Below are 22,963 nucleotides of genomic sequence, written 5' to 3'. Positions count from 1 at the left end.
AGTTTTATCGTCCTATCAGCTTCTCACTGACTTATTAATCTTTTTTTAAATTTATTTATTTTAATTTATTTATTTTTGGCTGTGTTGGGTCTTCATTGCTGCATGCAGGCTTTCTCTAGTTGTGGCGAGTGGGGGCTACTCTTTGGTGTGGTGCGCAGACTTCTCATTACGGTGGCTTCTCTTGTTGCGGAGCATGGGCTCTAGGCGCGCAGGCTTCAGTAGTTGTGGCTTGTGGGCTCTAGAGCGTAGGCTCCATAGTTGTGGCTCATGGGCTTAATTTCTCCATGGCATGTGGGATCTTCCTGGACCAGGGCTCAAACCCATGTCCCCTGCATTGGCAGGCGGATTCTTAACCACTGCCCCACCAGGGAAGTCCCTGTTGAAAAATACTGCCACCAACTTTCTATTAGTTTCTGACATTGATTTTCCTTCTCTTTCAAATGTTATTGTATTTTATTGTATTTAAACTAGAAGAATAAGTAAGATTGTCAACTCTCCTTTTGAAGCAGGTTTATGAAATGGATATGCGTTTCAGGAAGCACTAATACCTCTGAGGTTTCTTTCTCCCCCTCATTTCCAGCAAGATTCCATTCAATGGGTTTATAACAGCATTGAGAGCGCTCAGGAAGACCTTCAGAAGTCTAACTCCAAACCCCCAGGAGATGAAGCAGGGGATGCTTTTGACTGTAAAGTAGAAGGTGGGTTCCTCCTTCTTCTCCTCATCGCCCTATAGTATTCTTTGTCCTTGTGCCATTGCCGCATCCCAGTTATTGAAAGCCTTATATGTTCAAGCCACTTCTTGGTCATCTCAGATAGATGCCACGTCAGATCCCTAAGTCATAATTGCTGGTGACTGACATAGAATAGCTATGGCACTTTCTTAGGTACTTTATTAAATGTTTTACGTGGATTATCTCATCAAGTCATCAAAAACGAAAATCTATTAAAGGTGTGATTATCATCTTTCTCATTTTATGGGAGAAGAAATAGACCCATATAGGTGAATGGGCGTGCCCAAGCTAGGAAGCAGTGGAATGAGGATTCAAACCCAAGTTAGGATGTTTCCTTATTTTGAGTTTAAACATTGTGTGCACCTTCCCACTCCACTGTGGTTCACAAACCAGCAGTATCAGCATCACCTGAGTAAGACAGAGATGCAGAATCTCAGCCCCACCCCAGATCTACTGAATGGGAATCTCCATTTTAACAAGGTCTTATCTGTATGTACATTACAATAGGAGAAGCCCTAGTTTAGAAGGTCCATAGTTCCTTTGAAAATACAATTTTTTCCTTTTCTTTTAAATAGAAATGTAGTTGATTTACAATGTTGTGTGAGTTTCAGGTGTACAGCAAAGTGATTGTTATACGTATATATGTATTCTTTTTCAGAGTTTTTTCCATTATAGGTTATTATAAGATATTGAATGTAGTTCCCTGTGCTATACAGTAGGTCCTTGTTTTGAAAATACTTTCTTGATTCAAGTAACTTTTACTGTATTCTTACAGTAATGAAGGAGGCAAACTAATAATGTGAGTATGACGGGGAGAGAGATCTTTTGATAAGGACTCATACCATTTCTGTTTTCTCAGTGAAGCAAACCTGCAGGTCACTGTATTCAGTGGCGAAGGGTGAAGGGACTGAGGCAACTATGTTTACGTTTGCATGTAACAAATACCTTGAAATATCATTATAAACTTTTTCATGGAAGTCCTTGAATCCTCTCCTGCGTTTTCTTGGTATCTTTCCACTTATACTATTGGTGGATGTCTCTGGACATTTTTATTGTACTATTAGTTTCTTCCGAACCAGCATAGCTGGAGAATTTGCTATGCACACTGAATCATATGGGGGTACTTAGGAAAAGTGGTTTTCCCTCCATTCCTGGAAGGGCACTTGGGAGGAGCTTCTCAGATCATGAACAACATCAGGAATATTTCAATCTCACTGGAGCAGCAAAGCTGTAGTGCTAAATCAGCTCTTTTATCTATTCAAACCAGGACAAATCTCAGGACCTTATCTTGAGGCTTTTATTCCTCATTTATAGTTAGTTTTTGCTAATCATCATTGGTGCCACGGTGAAAGGTAGAATGGGTTAATGAGATGCTCTGGAAATTGATTTATAGCTATTTTTGGACTTAATTATTTTAAAGAAAACCATTTTTCTGCCTTTGCCTATTTTTTAAAATAAATTTATTTATTTTATTTATTTATTTTTGGCTGTGTTGGGTCTTCGTTGCTGCGTGCGGGCTTTCTCTAGTTGCGGAGAGCAGGGGCTACTCTTCGTTGCGGTACGTGGGCTTCTCATTGCAGTGGCTTCTCTTGTTGCGGAGCACAGGCTCTAGGTGCGTGGGCTTCAGTAGTTGTGACACGTGGGCTCAGTAGTTGTGGCTCACAGGCTCCAGAGCGCAATCTCAGTAGTTGCGGCGCGTGGGCTTAGTTGCTCCGTGGCATGTGGGATCTTCCCGGACCAGGGCTCGAACCCATGTCCCCTGCATTGGCAGGTCGATTCTTAACCACTGCGCCAACAGGGAAGCCCTGCTTTTGCCTATTTTATATTTACTGTTTCTGTTATTCTAGGGCTTAATTGGGTTAAGTAAGCTAATATTCTCTTTTCGCTTATTTACTATTTACTGTTAGATTCCTCAGCAGTTTCTTGCTTGAGACTTTAGGTGTTTTTTTCCCCTAGCTGACTGATTGTTGGCCAAAAACCTATAGGAATACATTCCAGATGGAAATTTTATTACAGTGAACAATGACACATTTTCGCAATGAGTCAGCTTCAGAAGATGCTGTTTGGGAAAATTCAGGCACTCCCTGCTTAAAAAAATAATTATTCCATCTCCTCTCTGCTTCTTCAATATGGTTTTCTGTATTTTTTCTGCTTTGAGAAAATATTCATCCAATGTTTGACGCAGTTTTAGGAACCCTGACTTTAAGTTATGCATGCTTTTAATGAAAAAATTGTACGTTTAATGTTGATATAGGTATAAATAGGCATACATATGGTCCATAGATCAAAACGGGTGTGTAAAGATAAGACTAGCCATATTAGAGTGGTAAGATTTGGATCGGTCAATCATGTATTTTTTTAAATGTTCTTATTTTTTAAAATGTTAACCAGAATAGGCACTTCATTTAGCACAGCAGATTTAGTCACCCTTTAAAGAACTCTTTAAAAATTATTCAAAGAGACTTAAATTATTTGAAGAGATTAACAAACCCTTCCTGAATTTGCTGAATTAAAGTTATCTTTATTCCAGAGGTAATTGACAAGTTCAACACCATGGCCATCATCGACGGGAAGAAGGAGCACGTGAGTCTGACGGTGGATAACGTCCACCTAGAGTATGGCGTCGTGTACGAGTATGACAGCACCGCCGGGATCAAGTGCAACGTGGTGGAGAAGATGATCGAACCCAAAGGTTTCTTCAGCCTCACTGCCAAGGTACGAGAGATCCCTGCAAAGGAAGGGATTTTGTTCTTGGTTAAGCAGCTAAAACCCTCCCTCACCCCCACTTCAAAAAATGTAAATAGCTGTACATGTTTCAGCTGTCCACTCACTGAAGTTCTTTTTCTTTTTTCCCCCATTACTCAGTTTGTGTACAGTCTTTTTTTTTTTTTTAATTGATCTCTTGGAGCACAGTGTCATGTTAGATGGGACGCTTGCCCAGGCGAGCATTAGTTGATTTGGCAAAGGTGTCTTTGCATTTAGTAAGTTTACTACGTCTGTTAACTCAGTATCATGAATACGTTTCAGACGGTTTTCATGACAGGTGGTGCTTTCCTAAATGTACATAATCCTGTGAAGAATATTTGAAGTCGTAAAACGCATTCAAATTCTGCAAGTCTCATGTTTATTTCATAAAATTGCTCGAAGCTTAGAGATCAGTTTATGAATAGATTTTCAGGTATTTATACAATTCTTAGTTGCAAAGGATCTTGTACTTAGTCCTTAGACTACAGCAAAACAGGAAGGGAGAAAGGGGGTCTTCATCCAAATGGATAAAACATATGCTAAGTAAGAGGCGACCCTGTGTTTGCTTTTCATGATCCTTCCACAAGGTAAATCGATCAGACTCCTGTTGGACCCTCCACAGGTTGGAGCTTTAGTGTTCCATCTGCTTTTGTATAGCTTTGCCACCTTTATTTCTTCATTTCAATTCTTGTTTTGAATGTGTGTAGTTGAGATAGATCTAGCATTAATAACATGTATTTTTTTATTTTAGCGGAAAAATAATATAAAAATCCAAATGCACTATTTCAAAAATAATTATTTTATGTTTTTGTTTTATATTCTGAAAGTTAACTTTTGAAAAAAATCCCATCATTCTGATGGCATTGTACCACTATATGTACCTACTGATAGAGAATCTGTATTTTCAAAATGCAACCCCTTCCCAGCTACATTATACTATTAAGAGGATCCATGGAAGAGTTTGGGATCAGGTTACTGTAATTATTTTATCTCATTTTCTAGCTATTTCAAATTGGCAAGATTACGTGGATTACTTTATATATGACAACTGTACAACTTAGTCTGCACAGATTTCTGTTTTACACATGAAGAAAAGAAAGTCAAAGAAATTACGAAATTTAACCAAGATCACACTGCTAATGCTAAAGTGAGCTCTAATTTCTAGACTAGTGATGAAACAAAAAACTCACACTCTATATTCTGCAAGACAGGGGAATGGAGGTGGTGAAGGAGGTCAAATAAACACAGCGTCTGTAGGTTGTCTCACACAATATTATAAAACTGTCAGGTAAGGGTGTAATCAGTCTTTGTGATCTTTGAACAATCATGAATGCTACATATAAATAATAAACATAATTAATTCCCAGTTCATGAGAAATTCTCAGTGATTCATGGTGTACACACACACACACACACACACACACACACACACACACACACACACACACACACACACACACACACACACACACGCTGCCTTATAATTGATTAAAACAGCCAAAAGGATTTACTAGCTGAATACGTCATGTGGATGCTTTTATCTAACACTTTTATCAGATGGAGTTCAGACGCTGAAAGCAACAGTGCTTTTTACTTTATCAAGAGAAAGTCTCATGTATTCATTCCTTCAGCAAACATTTGTTAAACGCACTCTCTGTACCAGGCTCTCAGTAGCAAGCAAGGTTATGGTTTTCCTTAGTTTTTGTTGTTCTACTACCAAACTGAGAGAAAAAAATGTTGTGAGTAACTCTGACTAAAATATGAGAGTGTACACATCAGAGTGTACTGATTTATCCAGCAGGGAGTCTTTGAAGTCCCCTCACCTCCCTCAGGCAGCCTTTTATAGCCAGCAGAAGGGAAAACAGGAGATGCCAGACACAGAAGTCCATCACTTCACTGCCAGGGTTTATTGAACACACAAATCCCGGGCAGCTGAAAGCAGCAAGCACACTGGGGAAAGTCACCCTGTGCTGTGGAATCGTGAACATTTTGTTTGGCTGATTTTGAAGGTTTTATTTTCTTGTTCTATTTTGTGTGTGTGTGTGTGTGTGTGTGTGTGTGTGTGTGTGTGTGTGTGTCTACAGATTCTTGAAGCCCTGGCTAAAAGCGATGATCATTTTGTACAGAACTGCACCAGCCTTAACTCTTTGAGCGAGGTGATTCCTACTGACCTTCAGAGTAAATTCAGTGCTGTTTGCAATGAAAAAATTGAGCGCATATGTCAGAGAATATCCAGTTATAAAAAGGTAAAAGCTCTATGTATGTATTTTACAAGTAATTATTATTTAAATTATTATTAATGTCAAATTGAATTCAATTCTTGATATTTTCATTACTTATTTATGTACTGCTTTATTGAAATAATGATAAGATTTATGTAACGTTTTAGAGTTTTTTGAACGCCTTTACATCCTTTGCCTCATTTGATCTTTGCAAACTTGTAAGCTAAGCCATTATTCCACATTGTCCAAAAATAATAACTGAGGCCTAAAGAATTAAATTACTTACTGGAAAGAATAGAGTTGGGGTTTAAATCCAGGCCACCTAATTCTGAAATCAGATTTTTATTATTACACTATAGTTCTTCTTTCCCTGTTCTCTTGACAGAGGGAACAGAGCCCTCAATCAGAAAGTACATGGAGCATCGGCTGTTTTAAATGGATTCATTGCCTCATTCATTTGACGTATTAATTGAGCACCTTTTGTGTGTGAAGCAGTGTTCTTGGTACCAGGAATACGGCAGCAAAGGAGAGAAGGTCTTTCCTCTCACGGTGCTTCCATTTGAGTGGGGGAGACAACAACGAAGTAAATAAATCTCTACAAAGGGGGAAATCAAAAATTGGAGAGAGTTGTGAGGAAAGCTACGGCGGGAAGTGCTAGGGTGGGAACTCTAGGCTGGGTGGCTACAGAGGAAGCCTCTCTGGGAAACTCATGTCTGAATGACAAGTAGAACTCTTCCTTTAAATGGGAGGAAGAAGCGTCCAGGTAGACAGAGCAGCTGGTACAGAGGCCCCAAAGCAAAAAGAAGGTCAGGGTGTCAGGGGAAGAGTGACCAGTCAGTCGTAAGGGCGGAGGCTTTGGCAGGGACAGGTATGAGGTGCCGTGGAAGCTCTTCGTACCTTTCGGGACTTTGGAAGGTGTTTGGATTTTCTTCTTATATCGATGAGAAGCAGTTGGAAAATTTTAGAAAGAAGGATGACTTCATCTAATTTAGGTTTTTGAAAGATCATGCCAGTTCCTCTGTAGGAATGGATTGCAAGGGGCAAGAAGTGAGGCGTAGAGAGGGGTGGGAAGCGATTGCCATAGTCCAGGTGAGTGACGGTCATGGCTTGGACTCTGGGGAAGACAGAGGAGACAGAGAACATTAGGTGAACTCGAGGATATATTTTAGAGGTAGAATAAATAAAAATTGATCTCTAAAGCATATAGTAGGTTTTCTTTTTTTTTTCCTGTTTGTGTCAGTGGGAGGCTAGCTAATTATTTCCCTCAAAGTGAGGCCGGTTGCTTAAATTTTGGTAGTCATACTAGGAAATATTATTTATCCCAGTGTTTATGAATATGAGTTAACTGTCTATGTTTGGTATGGCAAATAAAAGATAAGTCAATATGTGTCCAGATATTTCCATACAAAAATAGGGAAATGTGTGAACGAATACCCAAGGGATTTCAATTTGGTTGCCTCAGGGAGGGGAAGGGGAAGCAGGCTCACTGTGTTTTTCTTTAAGCCTTTCCTACACTGTTAGGCTTGTTAAGTTGAATATGTATTGATGTCATAATTTTTTATAAGTCCATTTACATGAAGAAAAAATGATATTCAAGATCACTGCATAACTGTCACATCTGTTCACCTTCTTTCCACGATTGCTATTGACCTCTTTAAGTTTGGGAAAGATTCCATGGATATGTCCCGTTGAAGCTGAAGAACGGAAGATTTTCTTTTTACTTCTCCTGTCTCTATGAGAGGTGACAATGCTTTGAAGTGAAATTTAAAAGCTCTAAAAAAATGCAAATTAGTAGTCCCCTTTTGAACACATTTTGAAAAGAGAGTCATTCTACTTCAGAGATGGATCTGTATAAAGCATGGTAGGGTTCAGGCAGATTCTGGTTGTCAAGCTTGTCACTTGCATGTGTCATTTTTCTACCTTTTTTGGATTTTGTTCCTATTTTCTTCTCTCCATTCATTCAAACAGCAAAAGCAGTAGAAGTAGCTTAAAGAAATACACATAAGAAAAGGTAAAATATAGAAATAAAAATAAAACATTAAGATGAGGGTATATTACATAGGGTATTGATTCAGCTGCTTTAAGAAGGACCAAGGCAACAGAGGCTTAAACCAGATAGAAAGTTTATTTCTCACTCATGTGAAAGTACAATCTGATAGGAGTCCAGTGAGGTGGGGCTTGATGATCTTCTAGGGATCCTTCTATACTTTTGTTTTCTCCCCTAGGATTTTGCCCTCTTCCACAAAGCCAGACCTGGTGCACCACCACCATGTCTAAATGAATGCCCCTTAGAAGGGGAAACAGGAAGTGGAGAGTAAAGCACTTCCTTTTGAGGGCAGGACCCAGAAGTTGTACACGTCACTACTGTTCACATCCTGTTGTTTAGTGAAAGGGAGGCTGGGAAATGTAGTCTCAAACTAGGCATCCATGTGCCAAACTGAAACTCAAGGAATTTTATTACTAAGAGAAAGAAGGCAAGGATGAATATTGGAGGAAAATGAGTAGGTAAATTTAGAGGTAAAGCTATATTAGAACAGATGGTATAGACCATCAGGGAAAAGGGGGCTATAGGTAAGCAGGTCCTAAGACTCTGTTTACTTGCTAAAGTGGAATATTATATTTGGCCTTCAGCTTCCTGATGGCCAAAATGAAAAGGGAAACACAGTCCGTTACTTATTTATCAGCATCCCTGTGATACATACATGTTTCTTAAGAGAAGTAAAGGTTTTCTTGGTCTAAGTTCTAAAGGAAATCTCTCACCCTGGATTTCAAAGAGGCAACACCAGGAATGTCAGGGCAGTGTCCATAAACATAGCCCTGCAAAAGAAGCGGCAATTTGTTTTATGTGGAAGATATTTTTAAGACACTCTTTAATGAAAGAGCATTGGTCAGAAACTCAAGTTCTCAAAAGCAAGTTTGTTGCAGGATGGGACAGGAAGACTGGGGAAATACTTACTAAATGTGCATCTTTTACATAGGCAGCAGGGGCTTAAGTCAGTTATTTGAAGAAGGCTGCCCTCCCCCACGTGCAACCTACTTGGGAAGAAAGGTCAAAATACATGAAGTGATAATAATACTACTTAGCCAACTAGGAGGTGTTGCCATGAATGGTTGAACACGCTGGCACCCAGCACCTTGCTCTATATGCTGGTCCTCTGTGCCGTTAGAGAGCGTGCAACAGTTTATAGCAGTCTATATCAGGCATTGCATGCTAGCTGTATTTTACAGTTTGCCTGTGTTGTATAATCTTACCAACACAGTGATAGGAGATATTATCCGTTTCATCGATGAAGTGACTGAAGCTCAGAGGGATCAAGTAACTTTCCCAAAGGCACACAGCTGGGAGCGGCAGTGGTATTTGAACCTTGCTCCCTTTTAGTCTAAAACTGGTTGTTGTTTGTTTACCTGTAGTTGATACTTTGCTACACAGCTGATGTGCTAAACAGTATGGTTCTGACTGCAAGGGCAATAGCATTTCAGTAATGGAGAAATCATCTCGGACTGAGTGGTCAGCAGATGCTAGCTGCTATCAGCTGGAAAGATCTGTCAGAGTGAAAAGGAAGAGAGATGGCTCTCGAGTAAAGGGAGAGATCATAAATGAAGGCAAAGACTTAGAAATGAGACTGATCTGATTGATGAAGAGTTGACGTACTGCCTGGGCCAGAAAGGAGGATTTTAGTTGGATGCAGTTAAAAAGGAAACCTGACAAAATGTGATTTTTTTCCAGTGATTTTCTTTTTTTAATTTTTATTTATTTTTGGCTGTGTTGGGTCTTCGTTGCTGTGCATGGGCTTTCTCTAGTCGTGGTGAGCGGGAGCTCTTCTTTGTTGAGGTGCGTGGGCTTCTCATTGCGGTGGCTTCTCATTGTGGAGCATGGGCTCTAGGCGCGTGGGCTTCCGTAGTTGTGGCCTGCGGGCTCAGTAGTTGTGGCTCGCGGGCTCTAGAGTGCAAGCTCGGTAGTTGTGGCGCACGGGCTCAGTTGCTCCGCGGCATGTGGGATCTTCCCGGACCAGGGCTCGAACCCCTGTCCCCTGCACCGACAGGCGGATTCTTAACCACTGCGCCACCAGGGTAGCCCCTCCAGTGATGTTTTGAAGTGACATAATCATCAGATTTGTTTGTAAGATGTCCAAGTTGAGGGTGACTTGGACTCATGTAGAAAGAAGCATTGGGGACAGAGAGAAAAAGATCAATTCAAGCTGTGTGTAGGAGGAAAATATATACCGTCTATGATTAATTGGTTATGGTGATAAAGAAGGTGTTATTTCTTGGTTTCTAACAACAGCCTGGTTTGCAATAAACTGAGAGATGTATGTTTTGGGGGATTATAAGCAGAGTTTTCCCCCAAGTGTCGGAGATTCTCAACAACGTTATCCCGGGGAGTGAGAAGCATCTTCCATTTCCTCAGGAGTAACTGGGCACCTGGGAAGCTTTTAAAGAAGAGGTGGACAGGCTACCGGGCAGTGATTTGAAATGATAAAAAGAATGTCACTGAAGTTTGGAAAGCTCTCGTGTGCACATTGTTGCTGTTTGAGCCTCCAAGTAGCCATGTGTACTGAGTAGTCTTATCATCCTGCTTCTTTCTCAGGAAGTAAGAATTTGCTTCAAGTCACATACGTGGCAGGTAGCCAACTAGGTATCAGTCCTATGGAGTGCCGTCTCACTTATTTTTATTTTTAATTTAGAAATAAAGAGAAACTTGTAGTTAACCAGGACATGAGTGCTTTAAAAGCAGTCCTTTCATCATTCCTTCTTGACCGTAAACCTGTTTAGAATCACTGGCTATCTTTCTCACGAAAGAGAGAAACAAGGTTAGCAAGAGAACATTTCAAGGATCTTTTCTGTTTGAACAAAATGTCGATACCTAAGGTAACAGCCTGTCAGGTAAGGTCAGCTCCATCCACGTAACAGATGTGTGTCAACAGAAACTATAGCATTTGTGAATATATATTTTTAATTTCCACATATTTACTTTTAAACTATTATTAGCAACCTATTTGTCTCCCAGATGAAAGCTTCAAACAGCCCTCTTTGTATAAAATAAAATGTATCCATAGAAACTAAAATCTCAAAGAGGCTGGCTTTCCCTTATTATTTAGACTCTAAAAGTTTTACGTGTTAAAAATAGAAACCGGTTGATATTTCTACAGTTTCCATAGCCAGGCTGCTGCAATCACATTTAAGTTTTTGGCCAGCGTTATAGGCCACAGATGTTCAGACCTTACTGGGGACCTGAATGAACCCTAAGCTGGTATTTAATCTCTGTGGGGCAGGAAGTGTGGGCAGTCATTCCAGACATAAAAGTATGCACTGTTTAGAGGAACGTGCTCACTCTCTGTTGTCCTGAGAACTTTTAAAAATTCTAGATTCATTCTCTGTTTCCAAATAATTCCATAATTGGCCTTATTTTTGGCATTGGGGATACTTCTTCCATATAAATATTTAATGAGCTTTTAACAGATAGTTCCTTTTTACACAAAAGTACTATCTGTAGGAATCTAAGTTTCACGTGGACTATTCTGAGTATCTTTAGTTATTAATGCCACATAATCCCCAAACGGATGTATGGATTGGGAAAACTGTGGGTAAAATCTCTCCCCGTGTCCTCTTCCCCTGATACAAAATTTCTATAGGTCCATGCCAGTGGGGTCTTACACTTCATTGAAACGGGAGGCTGTCTGCAGAATAATAGCTTACCTTTGTATTTTTTTTGACTTGTAGTCAAATGACTGTAATTGGATCTAAATTTGTTGTCATGCTCAGTAATTCATGAATTAACTACCAATGCATTAAAAACCTGAAATTCCTTTTCCAAGAATGACTTCTTCCTGTCGATACACAAATATGCCTTAATATCTGTATTAAAGATAAATATTTCCCTTGCCCGCCACTTTCCTCTCTACCTCCTCTTCCACATCTTTGATCTCTGTCCTAAAAAGAGCTACCTACACCTGCTGTCCATACCTGCTGTCCACACCTGCTGCCCACACCCGCTGTCCATACCCGCTGTCCATACCTGCTGTCCACACCTGCTGTCCACACCTGCTGTCCATACCCGCTGTCCATACCTGCTGTCCATACCCGCTGTTCACACCCACTGTCCACACCTGCTGTCTCACTCACCTTTGGTTCTCAGCACACTGAAGGTGGGCTCTGGTTCCCTCCATGTAACTGAACTGGCCCTTTCTAAGGTCACTGGTGACCTATATTTTGCCAAATCTTATTCACTGTTGTCATTGTAGTCCTTGTTTTAGTAGCATCTGATGCAGTTGAGCTTGTACCTTTTTGTTTGTTTGTTTGTTTGTTTGTTTGTTTTTTTGTGGTACGCGGGCCTCTCACTGCTGTGGCCTCTCCCGTTGCGGAGCACAGGCTCCGGACGCGCAGGCTCAGCGGCCTTGAGCTCAGGGGCCCAGCCGCTCCGCGGCATGTGGGATCCTCCCGCACCGGGGCATGAACCCGTGTCCCCTGCATCGGCAGGCGGACTCTCAACCACTGCGCCACCAGGGAAGCCCGAGCTTGTACCTTTTTTAAGCAGTGTTCTGTGACATGACCTATCCTGGTTTTATCCTTTCTTCGTGGCCCATTCATAGTCTCCTATGGTGAGTCCGCCTTTTTCGCCAACCTCTCATGTGGCAAAGTCCCACTTTGACTTTGACTTACTATGTTTATTGTTTGCCTCTCCCCTCATTAGAACGTAACCACCCAGAAGACAGGAATCTTTGTTCATTCACTGTTTCCCAATGTGCCTAGAACCGTGCCTGGTTTAGAGCACGCTGGATAGGTCATTGTTGGATGAATGAATGAAGCTGGTAATAAGCTTGGTCCACAATAGGTCTAAAGCATTTTCCATCCCAACTCATTCCCACCCCCTATCCCATACCCTGTACGTTTCTTTATTGCAAAATTGCAGTTTTTATTTATGGAAAAGAACTTTTGTCTTTCCTTGTGAGCTTCTCCAAAGCAGATGAGTGAGCTCAGTGTTTCATTTGATGTTGCTAAAGAAGATGACAGGTCCACATTTCCAGGGCCCTTTACTACTGTATGGCATGATCAGAGCATTTTCACGTGCCCACCACGGTCAGTACAAGAACTCTGCCTTCCTCATTTCAGGTCTGTTTCAGAAAGGGCTCACCGTTAAATAGCAGGGCATGCCGTCTGCCAGCACATTTTTGATCTTCAAAATATATCCACATTTCCAGGACCCATGATTATGGGCCCCCTCGCCCCCTCCCCCTTTCCTAGGGATACCCCAGGATGGAAGACAGCACTGCTTTCATAAGGCTCTTCCTTCTCCAAGAGAGGCTCGTATCAAAGAAGTTTCCACTTACTTTTTTTTTTTTTTTTTTGCGGTACGCGGGCCTCTCACTGTTGCGGCCTCTCCCGTTGCGGAGCACAGGCTCCGGACGCGCAGGCTCAGCGGCCGTGGCTCACGGGCCCAGCCGCTCCGCGGCATGTGGGATCTTCCCGGACCGGGGCACGAACCCGTGTCCCCTGCATCGGCAGGCGGACTCTCAACCACTGTGCCACCAGGGAAGCCCTCCACTTACTCTTTGAAAGAAACTAGGCACATTCAGACATGTGGCTACGCACCGTTCTGAGTGCATGGGGAGAGGGCATAGAAGACATTTGTATTGAGATAGATGTCGGAAAGCTGCAGGAAATGGGTCCCACTGAAAATGGAATCTTCCCCCTCCTCTGCCTGATCACTGTGGTGATACTTCATTACATCACCCTGTTCACTTCCTTCTCAGCACTTACCAAAACTTCTAATTATCTGGCTATCGTATTTATTATATAATTGTTACATATGTGTATATACACATATACAGTTGTATATATGTTTATGCATATATGTTACATATAATTGTAATAGTATAATTGTTATATATAAGGGTGATATATCGTTTTCACCTGTGTCCCCTACTAGACCGTGAATTCTGTGAGGGCAAGGGCTGTGTCTCCAGCATAGCACAGGATCCAGAATAGATGCTTCTTTTCATATTTTTGAATAAATGAATAATTGGTTAAAATGAAAGAAAGCAACAGAAGGGTAACTGCCTCTTACCATGGATGCGGTGACGTAATAAAATCGATCTCTGTGTCTTTGTGCCGTGGGAGCCTTATCTGAGATTTTTATCCTGCAACTACAGTGGAAAAGAACTTCTGAATGAAAGTTTTCATCTGGCCTTAAATTCTAGGTCTTTCCGAGATAAGTCTCCAGGTCACAGTTTCGTTATTAATAAAGAGAAAGTGATAATTCAGGAGTTCTCAAAATGCCTCCCTGTCTTTCAGTGTTTAGGCTATTTTCACTATGTATCATTATCAAATGTGTTAGTAATTTTGTTAATAGATTCCTGCATTTCAGTCCAGTTCTATTTAGAGTCCTACTATGCGCTAGCCCTTTGCTGAGATACATAGCTTCTGACATGTGATTTGAAAAGAAAGTTTAATATACTTGTAAGATAGTTCATATTCTAATGGTGAGCTAGTAAGATGTGATTTTTATATCATATCTTTATTCTTGAATTTAACCTAGAAAAGTTAGACAGTAACTGGTAGTAGTCTTAATTTTTATTCTCTTCAATGTCCAGATTACTACTCTACTAGTGGAATAAATAGATAGAATCTGGTTATCGTTTCCAAGGAAGAAGCGAGCATAGATATTATTTAATCCACATTCCATATTTTACTAGAAATGACAAAGAGACAGGGACTTGCCCAGCATCACATCAGTTATGCGGACGACATAACTAAAACACAGGGAGCTGGTGGCTCTCAGTCCTTTGTTTTTGAAACTACAGTCCACTTCAATTCTATGAGATGCTTGTGTGTGATGCGTAAGACAGATGTAAGCATGACTTTCATGGAGTTTACCATCTGCTAAGGGAGAGAGAAATAAGAAGATTATTCATGGGACTTCCCTAGTGGTGCAGTGGCTAAGAATCTTCCTGCCAATGCAGGGGACACAGATTCAAGCCCTCATCTGGGAAGATCCCACATGCCGCAGAGCAACTAAGCCCGTGCACCGCAACTACTGAGCCTGCGCCCTAGAGCCCGCGAGCCACAACTACTGAAGCCTGTGCACCTGGAGCCCATGCTCTGCAACAAGAGAAGCCCTGGCTATGAGAAGCCCCGTGCACTGCAACGAAGAGTAGCCCCTGCACGTCGCAACTAGAGAAAAGCCCGTGCGCAGCAACGAAGACCCAACGCAACCAAAAATAAATAAATAAATAAAATAAATAAAAAGAAAATTATTCATAATTGTAAGGAGGATTACAGGGTGCTGTAACCTAGCACCCAAATGGGAAAATTGAACCTAGACTAGGGCTCAGGGAAGGCCTCTTGACGATTTCACAGAACTTGAAAATGCATAGGAGTAAGTTTGGAAACAAGGGAAGAACATTTCAGGCACACTGAACAGCCTGTACAAAGACCTCGAACGAGTAGATGGTATGTGAGAGGGACTGGGTGAAAGCCAGGAGGAGCACAGGGAACAAGGGGAAGAGAGCTTGAGATAAATAAACCGGGTATGGATCGGACTTTGGGAGGCTGTATAGACCATGGCAAGTGTAGACCATGGATTTGGATGGCAAGGTTTTAAGTAGGGGAGTGGCTCTCCGGGCAAGTTGTGTAACTTCCTTGAGCATCACTATTCTCGATGGTGTAGAAGCAGCATGCATGCCGGTGTTCAGGCTGACCCTGACCCAAAGCTCAACAGTGATGAGCAGGAAGCACGGGTGGGAAGTAAAGTCTGTTCTGCCTGTTGTCCTGCCATTCGGGGTCCCCACCACCAAGCTTTGCTGTCTCACCTGTTCCCAGACTCAGGTCTGGGTCAGCTTTGTGACGATGTTTGGAATAATCCATCTTCTTCCATCCTTGACCTGACAGCTACCCTGTTCTGCCACCTTGCACTTCTCCTATCTTGGTGTCCTAGAACGCTGATTCAGTTTCTCTCTCTGACTCTCAGCTGCTGGGAGCCTGTGGATTTGAGTCCTAGTAAGTGGTGTTGATCGCTTGAATTCACCTCTTTTAGCGCTTAAGTTGCAATCAGTGTTTCAAAAGAATCCTTTGCATTTGCTGCCTGTATTGCTTTGCTTTTCTAAGAACGTGTGAATTTTAAAATAATGACTTAATTTCTGACAGCTTGTAATTTATTTCACCCGTTGCAGTTGACATGTTTTAATTTTCTTTTGATTTTGCTGTGGATGACAGGAGTGAAATGTTTGAATTATCACTGCATTCAACTGCTTTTTCTTTCATCTTTCATCTACAGTTTTCTCGTGTACTAAAGAATAGAGCCTGGCCCACCTTTAAACAGGCCAAATCTAAGATCTCCCCACTGCACAGCAGTGATTTCTGCCCCACCAACTGCCATGTCAATGTGATGGAAGTTTCTTATCCCAAAACATCAGCGTACCTGGGGAGTGCATTTGGTGTTCAGTTGGATAGCAGGAAGCATAATTCTCATGATAAAGAAAATAAATCGGAACAAGGTATGTTAGCTTTTTCAACTTTATCAAATTATGACACGTAACTTAGGCGATCATACCTATTCCTGCATCCCTGAAATTAGCATGTCAGCAAGTCTGAAATTTTATAAAGAAAGGATTCCTCACGCTAATCATTTGGATAATTATGCATAAGTGTTTGTAGAATGAAAATGGAGTTACACATTTTCATTAGTTTTCCTCTGAGAAGAATAATTGTTTTTGTCTTCCTTACATGCCTGATAGGCACAGCTCATCTTGCTGTGAAATCACTCATCTGAGATGGCCCTATAACTAGGAGAAAAATAGTAGAGGAGCAGCTGCAAGGGATGCGGAGTACCACCCCATGCCATCCCAGTGGGACATGGAATCAAACTGTATTTGTAGTTTTTAATCACAACTCCCCATAAGCTTTAATTCCTGAATTAAATGCAGCATTAGATTGGCATTTTATCTTTTGTAAGCTTGGACGTCTAAAATGAATGGCGCTGGATTGCTACTGTAAGTTAAAGGTAATAACGGTTGCTATGGAATGGTTTCAACTCCTCAGGAAAACTAAGCCCTATGGTGTACATTCAACATACGATTACAACTATGGCGGCCCCTTCAGGTCTGTCTCTGGGGCAGCAAGATGGGCACGGTCTCCGGTATTTGTTGAAAGAAGACGACTTAGAAACCCAAGATATCTATCAGAAACTGCTGGGCAAACTTCAGACTGCACTGAAGGAGGTGGAGATGTGTGTTTGTCAAACAGATGAGTAAGCATTTTATTTACTGTACTTTTAAATGTACATAATACAATAGCTGTAGGAAATGGCACTCCTGAATACCCATTATTCTTTTTACTGTTTGAAAATGTAGGAATTTTTGCTAAGCGTATAGATCCTCTTAATGCCAACACCTTAAAAATAAGAAAACATGGCAGTTCTGTAGATCTGTATCTTAAGGAAGCATTTAATACCAGGGAAGAGAACAGCAAGGTTCTTTCATATAGAAAACGCTAAGTTTCAGTGTGCCGATGTTAAATTGAACAATATGATGAAAGAGTACGAACTGCGTGTAAGGATTTCCTTGTGTACCTTTTACAGACCAGAACACAGCATTTGGTGGATAAACACTCAATAGATGTTTATGAAAAAATGTAAAGCATACCTAGTCCTTAACATACTTGTTAAATGAGTAAAAGCCAAAGTATGTAACCCTAGGACCAATGACCAACACCCTTTCTTCTCTTCTGATTGAATTAATGGTTTACTAAGAAAGTACCCAAATCACTGTGCCAGTAATTTGGAATCTTTTAATCAAGAACGGAGAAGAGGAGGGAGTTGAATAAAATTTTTCCAGAGGTCAACTCTGATTCTTATTCAGGAATTTGAAGGTTGGAGAATTGCCTGAACTCTGTAGGATGGTTTGCTACATCATGGAGTGTGACCGTGCTTCACATCTAGTCAAGGCAGAATGGAATTTGGGGTAGTTCAGTTTCTCACGTATAGAAGAGGGTGAATAATCATAACCAATTATCTATTTGTGGTGAAAAATATAAAAATTAATACGAAAAGCAATCAGCCTAGGGCTTGACATGCTTGCTTCTCATTCAGGGGATTGAAATTGTTGAATATATCATAGTGGGAAAAATCTGAAAATGGTATAAGGACTATTTTCCTCTTTTTAATGTACTCCCTTTATGAAGTTGCAGATTTAGACGGCTATCAAATGTGTATTATTTAGTTCACACACACATCATCCCTACTTCCACGGATAATTCAGATTTCACATAAAATGTTTAGAACTGATTCTAAGGCTTTGTTGTAATTAGACTTTACACTAATGAAATTTTAATGGACATGATCTCTATACATCTTTGAAATTTAGAGATCAAAATTACCATATTAGTGCACCATATTTCTAAGATTATCTTTAAGTAGTTACTATTTACTGTGCTACTGTTTTCTGACATTTTTATGAGTTAATTTAGAATTGAAATTCTGTTTTCCTTTGTCTAATACACTAGTTTTTTAAAATTACTTATGACACTTGGTATATTATATTGGGACCACCCCATTCCTAGACAATTTAAACAGTTTGAGGTTACTTAGAGAACAGGTGGTTATTTTTAAACAAATATATGATATTTGGAATTGTTTCAGAATGACCTTGTGACAGAGAAGTTAATATTTTAGGACATTATATTTTGCTTTATTTAATAAATTGATTTTATCATGTATGTTATATGTATTTTAGAAACCAGTCTCTTTTTTCCCCCTGAAGTATTCAGGAGGTTCAAGAGGAAGACTGTTTATTACTAAGGCAATGGATAGTAACACTGAATCATGGATCCTAGATCTCAAAGGGATTCTAGGAGAGCATCTGGACCAATCCCATGATTCCAGTTAAACCAAGAGTTATTATTCCTCCTTTTCAGATGAGTCCTTTGTCAATGGCAGGATTATTGATGTGCCTGAGTGAACACTGCCTTGGAGACTGGCTCTCTAATGCACTGACTACCCAGCACTTCCTGGCACTTGTCCAGAGTTTGTCTGTCTTTGTGAATTTATTGACTTCTTTTTTTTTAAGTTCAGCTAATGTAGATGTATTTTCAAGGAAATGGTTAGAGCCAAGGGGCTCCCTTTACTTGGTTTAAAATGCTTTATATTTAAAGCACTAATTTCAGAAAGAGGGTTAAGCTATTTTTATTAACCAAAGCTAGTTAAAATGATTACCTATTTTTACTTGTGATTTCGCCACTCTGTTATTCTAAAAGTCTTTACCAACTGTGCTTGTTTATTAGGAAAGTGACATGAAATGAGCCAGTGATTTGAGACACCTCCTTGGTCTTCTCTGTGTGCACCATATAATTTAATTCTAAATATAAATATGTTCCACCATAATCCAGTGTGTAACATAATCACTTTAAAACAGTACCGTTGTCCAAGTGCCTGGATGCCCCATTGCCCCGTTCAGAAATGCTGCAGTGCAGTGAAGCTTGACAAATTATTTAAAAAGCTAGTTACTAAACAGTTTTCTCACCATGTAGAAATTATTCTTGGTCTAACATAGGTGCCTCTGCAGAGTGGAGAAGCTGATCTCCGCTGCTGTGCCGAGTTTTAAGAGAATTGCCTCACAATATCTCCCTGCTAGCCTTTCTAGGAGTCATTCATTCCTGTGAAAGGTCCTGGTGCTCAGCCTGTCTAATTGTGAAGTCTGGTTTTCCTGTCACTTGGGAACACATCCTTTGACACACAGGCATTCCTCTAAATCCTCCTACCTTGTTCAGATCCAAAAATAGAACTAGAGACAGATGTGCTGTGTAGTAACAGGAAGTAATGTGATGTTATGAATTTCATCAAGATTTTGTGATTCCTGTTTCATTTCAGGAAGCTAGATATTTAGCCCTTTAATGGGCGATTTTCTGGTTAATGACGCTCGGGTATTAGATATAAGTAAAGGGAAAAAATAATTCGTGGAGAGTCCAGAATCTTTGACAGGGTTTTGAAATTCAGGGTTTGTGTATTCTCACAGAGAGGAAATGAATAAAGAGTATTGGGGGCTAGTAAGGCAGGAAATTTGAGAATAGACTTCATTCTGCAGGTGCCACATGTCCCAGGATTGAGTGACAACCAAAACACATTGTAGGACAGTTAGTGAGCTGGGGGTTACAGATAGGAACGGTAGGGCTGGTGGTGGAATTATCTTTGAGGTTTTCCCAAGCATTTTTCTGGTAAATGTAAAAAACTGGGCACAGTTTCATAAAAACTAGCATGTATTATAGGGGCTCATGTGCCGGGCACAGTTATATGATTACATGCACTGATGGCTTTCGTTCTCACAGACCAGCTGTGAGTTGGTTTATGAAACACTGGGCTGTCTCACAGACGCCTCAAACTTAAATTTGTTTCTGAAACTGAAATCTACTTTGACCTCATACTCAAATCTGCTTTGCCCCCTCCCCCATCAAGGTTGTCCCCCTTCTCAGTATTCTCCATCTCTTCAGTTTATGAAGCCAGTTTATGAAGCCGGTATCAGCTGTGATTCTTCTCTTTCCTTTCCCTTCACCTCCAGTACCTTATCAGGTCCTGCCAGTTATACCTCAGAATGTGTCCACCCCATCACCTTAGACTGGGTCACCATAGTCTCCTCCCTAGTACCCGCTGTAGAATTTTCCAGCTGTGCCTCTCCATCTAATACATTCTACATTCGGCAGGTGCCGGAGGGATCTGTACAGGTAAGTTGTGCTAGTCCCCTGCTTAAAGCCAGTTAATGGCATTGCAATGCAGCTAGAATCATGGGAGATGCGTTACTGTGGCCTGCACATTTCTATGCAGTTTGCCCCCGTCCCTCTCTCCAAACCCATTTCTCTGAGCTCCTCTTGCATCAGCCTCTTTCTGATCCCGGAACGTGACACACCTCTGCCTGGTCAGCCCTGCTCCCGAGGCCGGCGTGGCTGGCCTTCTAGGCACTCAAGTGTCAGGCTGGTGGCCGGTCTGTGGAGAGACGATACCAGCTCCCCCGGGACACAGTCCATACCCTGAGTCCCAGTCACTCGTGTCTTCCTCCTCTGGACTTCCTGCTTCCTCTACAACTGGTTTTTAGTTTCCACAGTATTATGAGTGTGTCTCACTCAGCCCATCTCTAAGATAAGAATAACAATAATAATACTGATAATAATAACGAGGATACCCACTTCATAAGGTGGTCTGAGGGACTGAGTGAATTAATACCTGTTAGGTACTTAGCATAGTGACCAGCATAAGAGCTCAACAGATGTTAGCTGTGCGGAAGAGGATGATGGTGATATTTAAATCTCAGTCAAATAGAAAACGCACAGGTAGATGCAATCCACCATATACAGAAATCTTTATTCATCAAGGGCATTTGGTGGAGATTGACCAGAAATGGTACTCAGCTCAGGATGTTAATTCAGAATCAACAGACCTACACACTGTCAGAGGGAGCTTAACACTGTACACGAGCAAAGGTAAAGGAAAATATTTCTGCGAGCACAGATATTAAGCTTTATGCTCTATTATTACTTTATTTTTTATTTTTTTTTTTGCGGTACGTGGGCCTCTCACTGTTGTGGCCTCTCCCGTTGCAGAGCACAGGCTCCGGATGCGCAGGCTCAGCGGCCATGGCTCATGGGCCCAGCCGCTCCGCGGCATGTGGGATCTTCCCGGGCCGGGGCACGAACCCGTGTCCCCTGGATCGGCAGGCGGACTCTCAACCACTGCGCCACCAGGGAAGCCCTATTATTACTTTTAAGAATCGAGAGATTTTATGCAAAAACGTGGTGTCAAAAACATTGTTTTTCTATCATTTGTTTGTTAGCCTAACACTTGTTCTCACAGGGTCAGTGCAAGCATGACTGCAGCTGTTTAAAATGAAAAGCAAATATGTGAACACAATTTGTAGAGCTCTGAAAAAAATGTTTATGCTGAGCCCCCATGACTTCTCATTTAAAAGGTCCATAGAGCACAGAGGACTCCTTGCAGAATGAGAACTCCTGCATCTCTTTCCTCTTTGGTAGTCAGAGTTCATCTGTCTGTGCAGCGTGCAGCTTGGGTAATTGGAGTTAATCTAATGCTTTAATCTTTTGGGTGGAGGGAGTGAAGAAATACACAGTCTGTCTCATGAGACATAAACATATCTTTCCAAATAGAAAAAGTGTGTTTAAAATAATTCATAGCTTTGCAGGGCCCTGAGCAATCTAGCAGAGCTCCCTGATTTTCCCAGGTGTCTAAAAACTATAAACTGCCCAAATATTATTCAGATATCATCTCACAGTGAGACCTTACCTGATGCCACTATTTGAAGTTGCAGCCCTGGCTTCATTCCCTTTTTAGAAAGTTTTCACCTTCCCAGTTGTCACCATGTGATACACTATACAGCTTATCTGGTCACTGTTTGTTTCCTCCCAGTAGAATTTAAGCGCCAGGAGGGCACGGACTTTTGTTTGTTTTGTAAACTGCTGCATGAACAGCACCAAGGGCAATGCATGGTTCGATAAATGCGTTTAATTAATTCATTAGTGAAATGACTTAACAAATATTTACTCTGCACAGCATTGGGTTTGACATTATGGGATATAAATAAGAGGTAGAAGATCTTTTCATGGTCTTGAAATAAAATAAACATGACATTGCTATGGAAAAATGAGTGTCAAGATATGCGCATATGTGCTGTTGACTAGAACAGCATGTCATCGGTATTTGGTAAATAAAAGAGAAGATGATTGTGGGCTGGAGAAACTATGCCTGGGCCCTTTGTTCAGTTATGGTTTAATTTGTTTTGCAAATTCTATATCACATTGTTTGATAGTAAAGACTGATTCCATTTTTGTGTCATTTTGAGTTAGTTCTATAAGAAACAATTTAGAGCCAAACATGCAAGTCAAGCCTGGTGGAATCAGTGCTGCCTAGAGTCTGCATCAAGTTTTTTGCCAATTCAGAGTCTGGAAGTGTGTTTTAGCCTTGAGCCCAGTGGAAGAGCTTTGCGTTTGGGCAGATTCACGATGTTTCATGATGACTGGGTTGTGGATGGTATTGGAGTAGCCCCTACTACCGCCTGTCGTCACCTGTGTGTGACTCTGTTTAGCGTCTTAGGGTCAGGACGGGCAGGACCCCTGTTTACATGAGTGTGAGAACAGTTTGTCCACATGATATTCTCCCTGACAAATAGAGAAAGCCTGGGGGAAACCCAGGGCAGGCGGAGAGGGGCAGTGGGATTTTAACGTCTGAAGGTAAGCCAGTGCAGAGGTTTAAGCCCATTTAGTGTTTATTTT

The 22,963-nt window shown here is 41.1% G+C and overlaps 1 protein-coding gene across 1 annotated transcript in view; it reads left to right on the top strand.

Moving 5' to 3' along the window:
- The window catches only part of PREX2 (phosphatidylinositol-3,4,5-trisphosphate dependent Rac exchange factor 2), a gene marked incomplete at its 5' end in the record, with an annotated part of 281,798 nt that overhangs the window by 149,291 nt on the left and 109,544 nt on the right, over positions 1-22,963 (top strand). The window contains 5 exons of the mRNA XM_082675204.1: positions 581-698; positions 3,262-3,446; positions 5,561-5,722; positions 15,972-16,191; positions 16,736-16,943. Of these exons, the coding sequence (XP_082531330.1) occupies positions 581-698; positions 3,262-3,446; positions 5,561-5,722; positions 15,972-16,191; positions 16,736-16,943 (893 nt within the window). The remainder of the gene's footprint in view (positions 1-580; positions 699-3,261; positions 3,447-5,560; positions 5,723-15,971; positions 16,192-16,735; positions 16,944-22,963) is intronic.

The sequence above is a fragment of the Grampus griseus genome, assembly GCF_964374135.1.
Source record: "Grampus griseus genome assembly, chromosome: 17".
Lineage (NCBI taxonomy): Eukaryota > Metazoa > Chordata > Mammalia > Artiodactyla > Delphinidae > Grampus > Grampus griseus.
The sequence above is the reverse complement of the archived record's forward strand: the minus strand, read 5'-3'. Positions and strand labels throughout refer to the sequence as shown.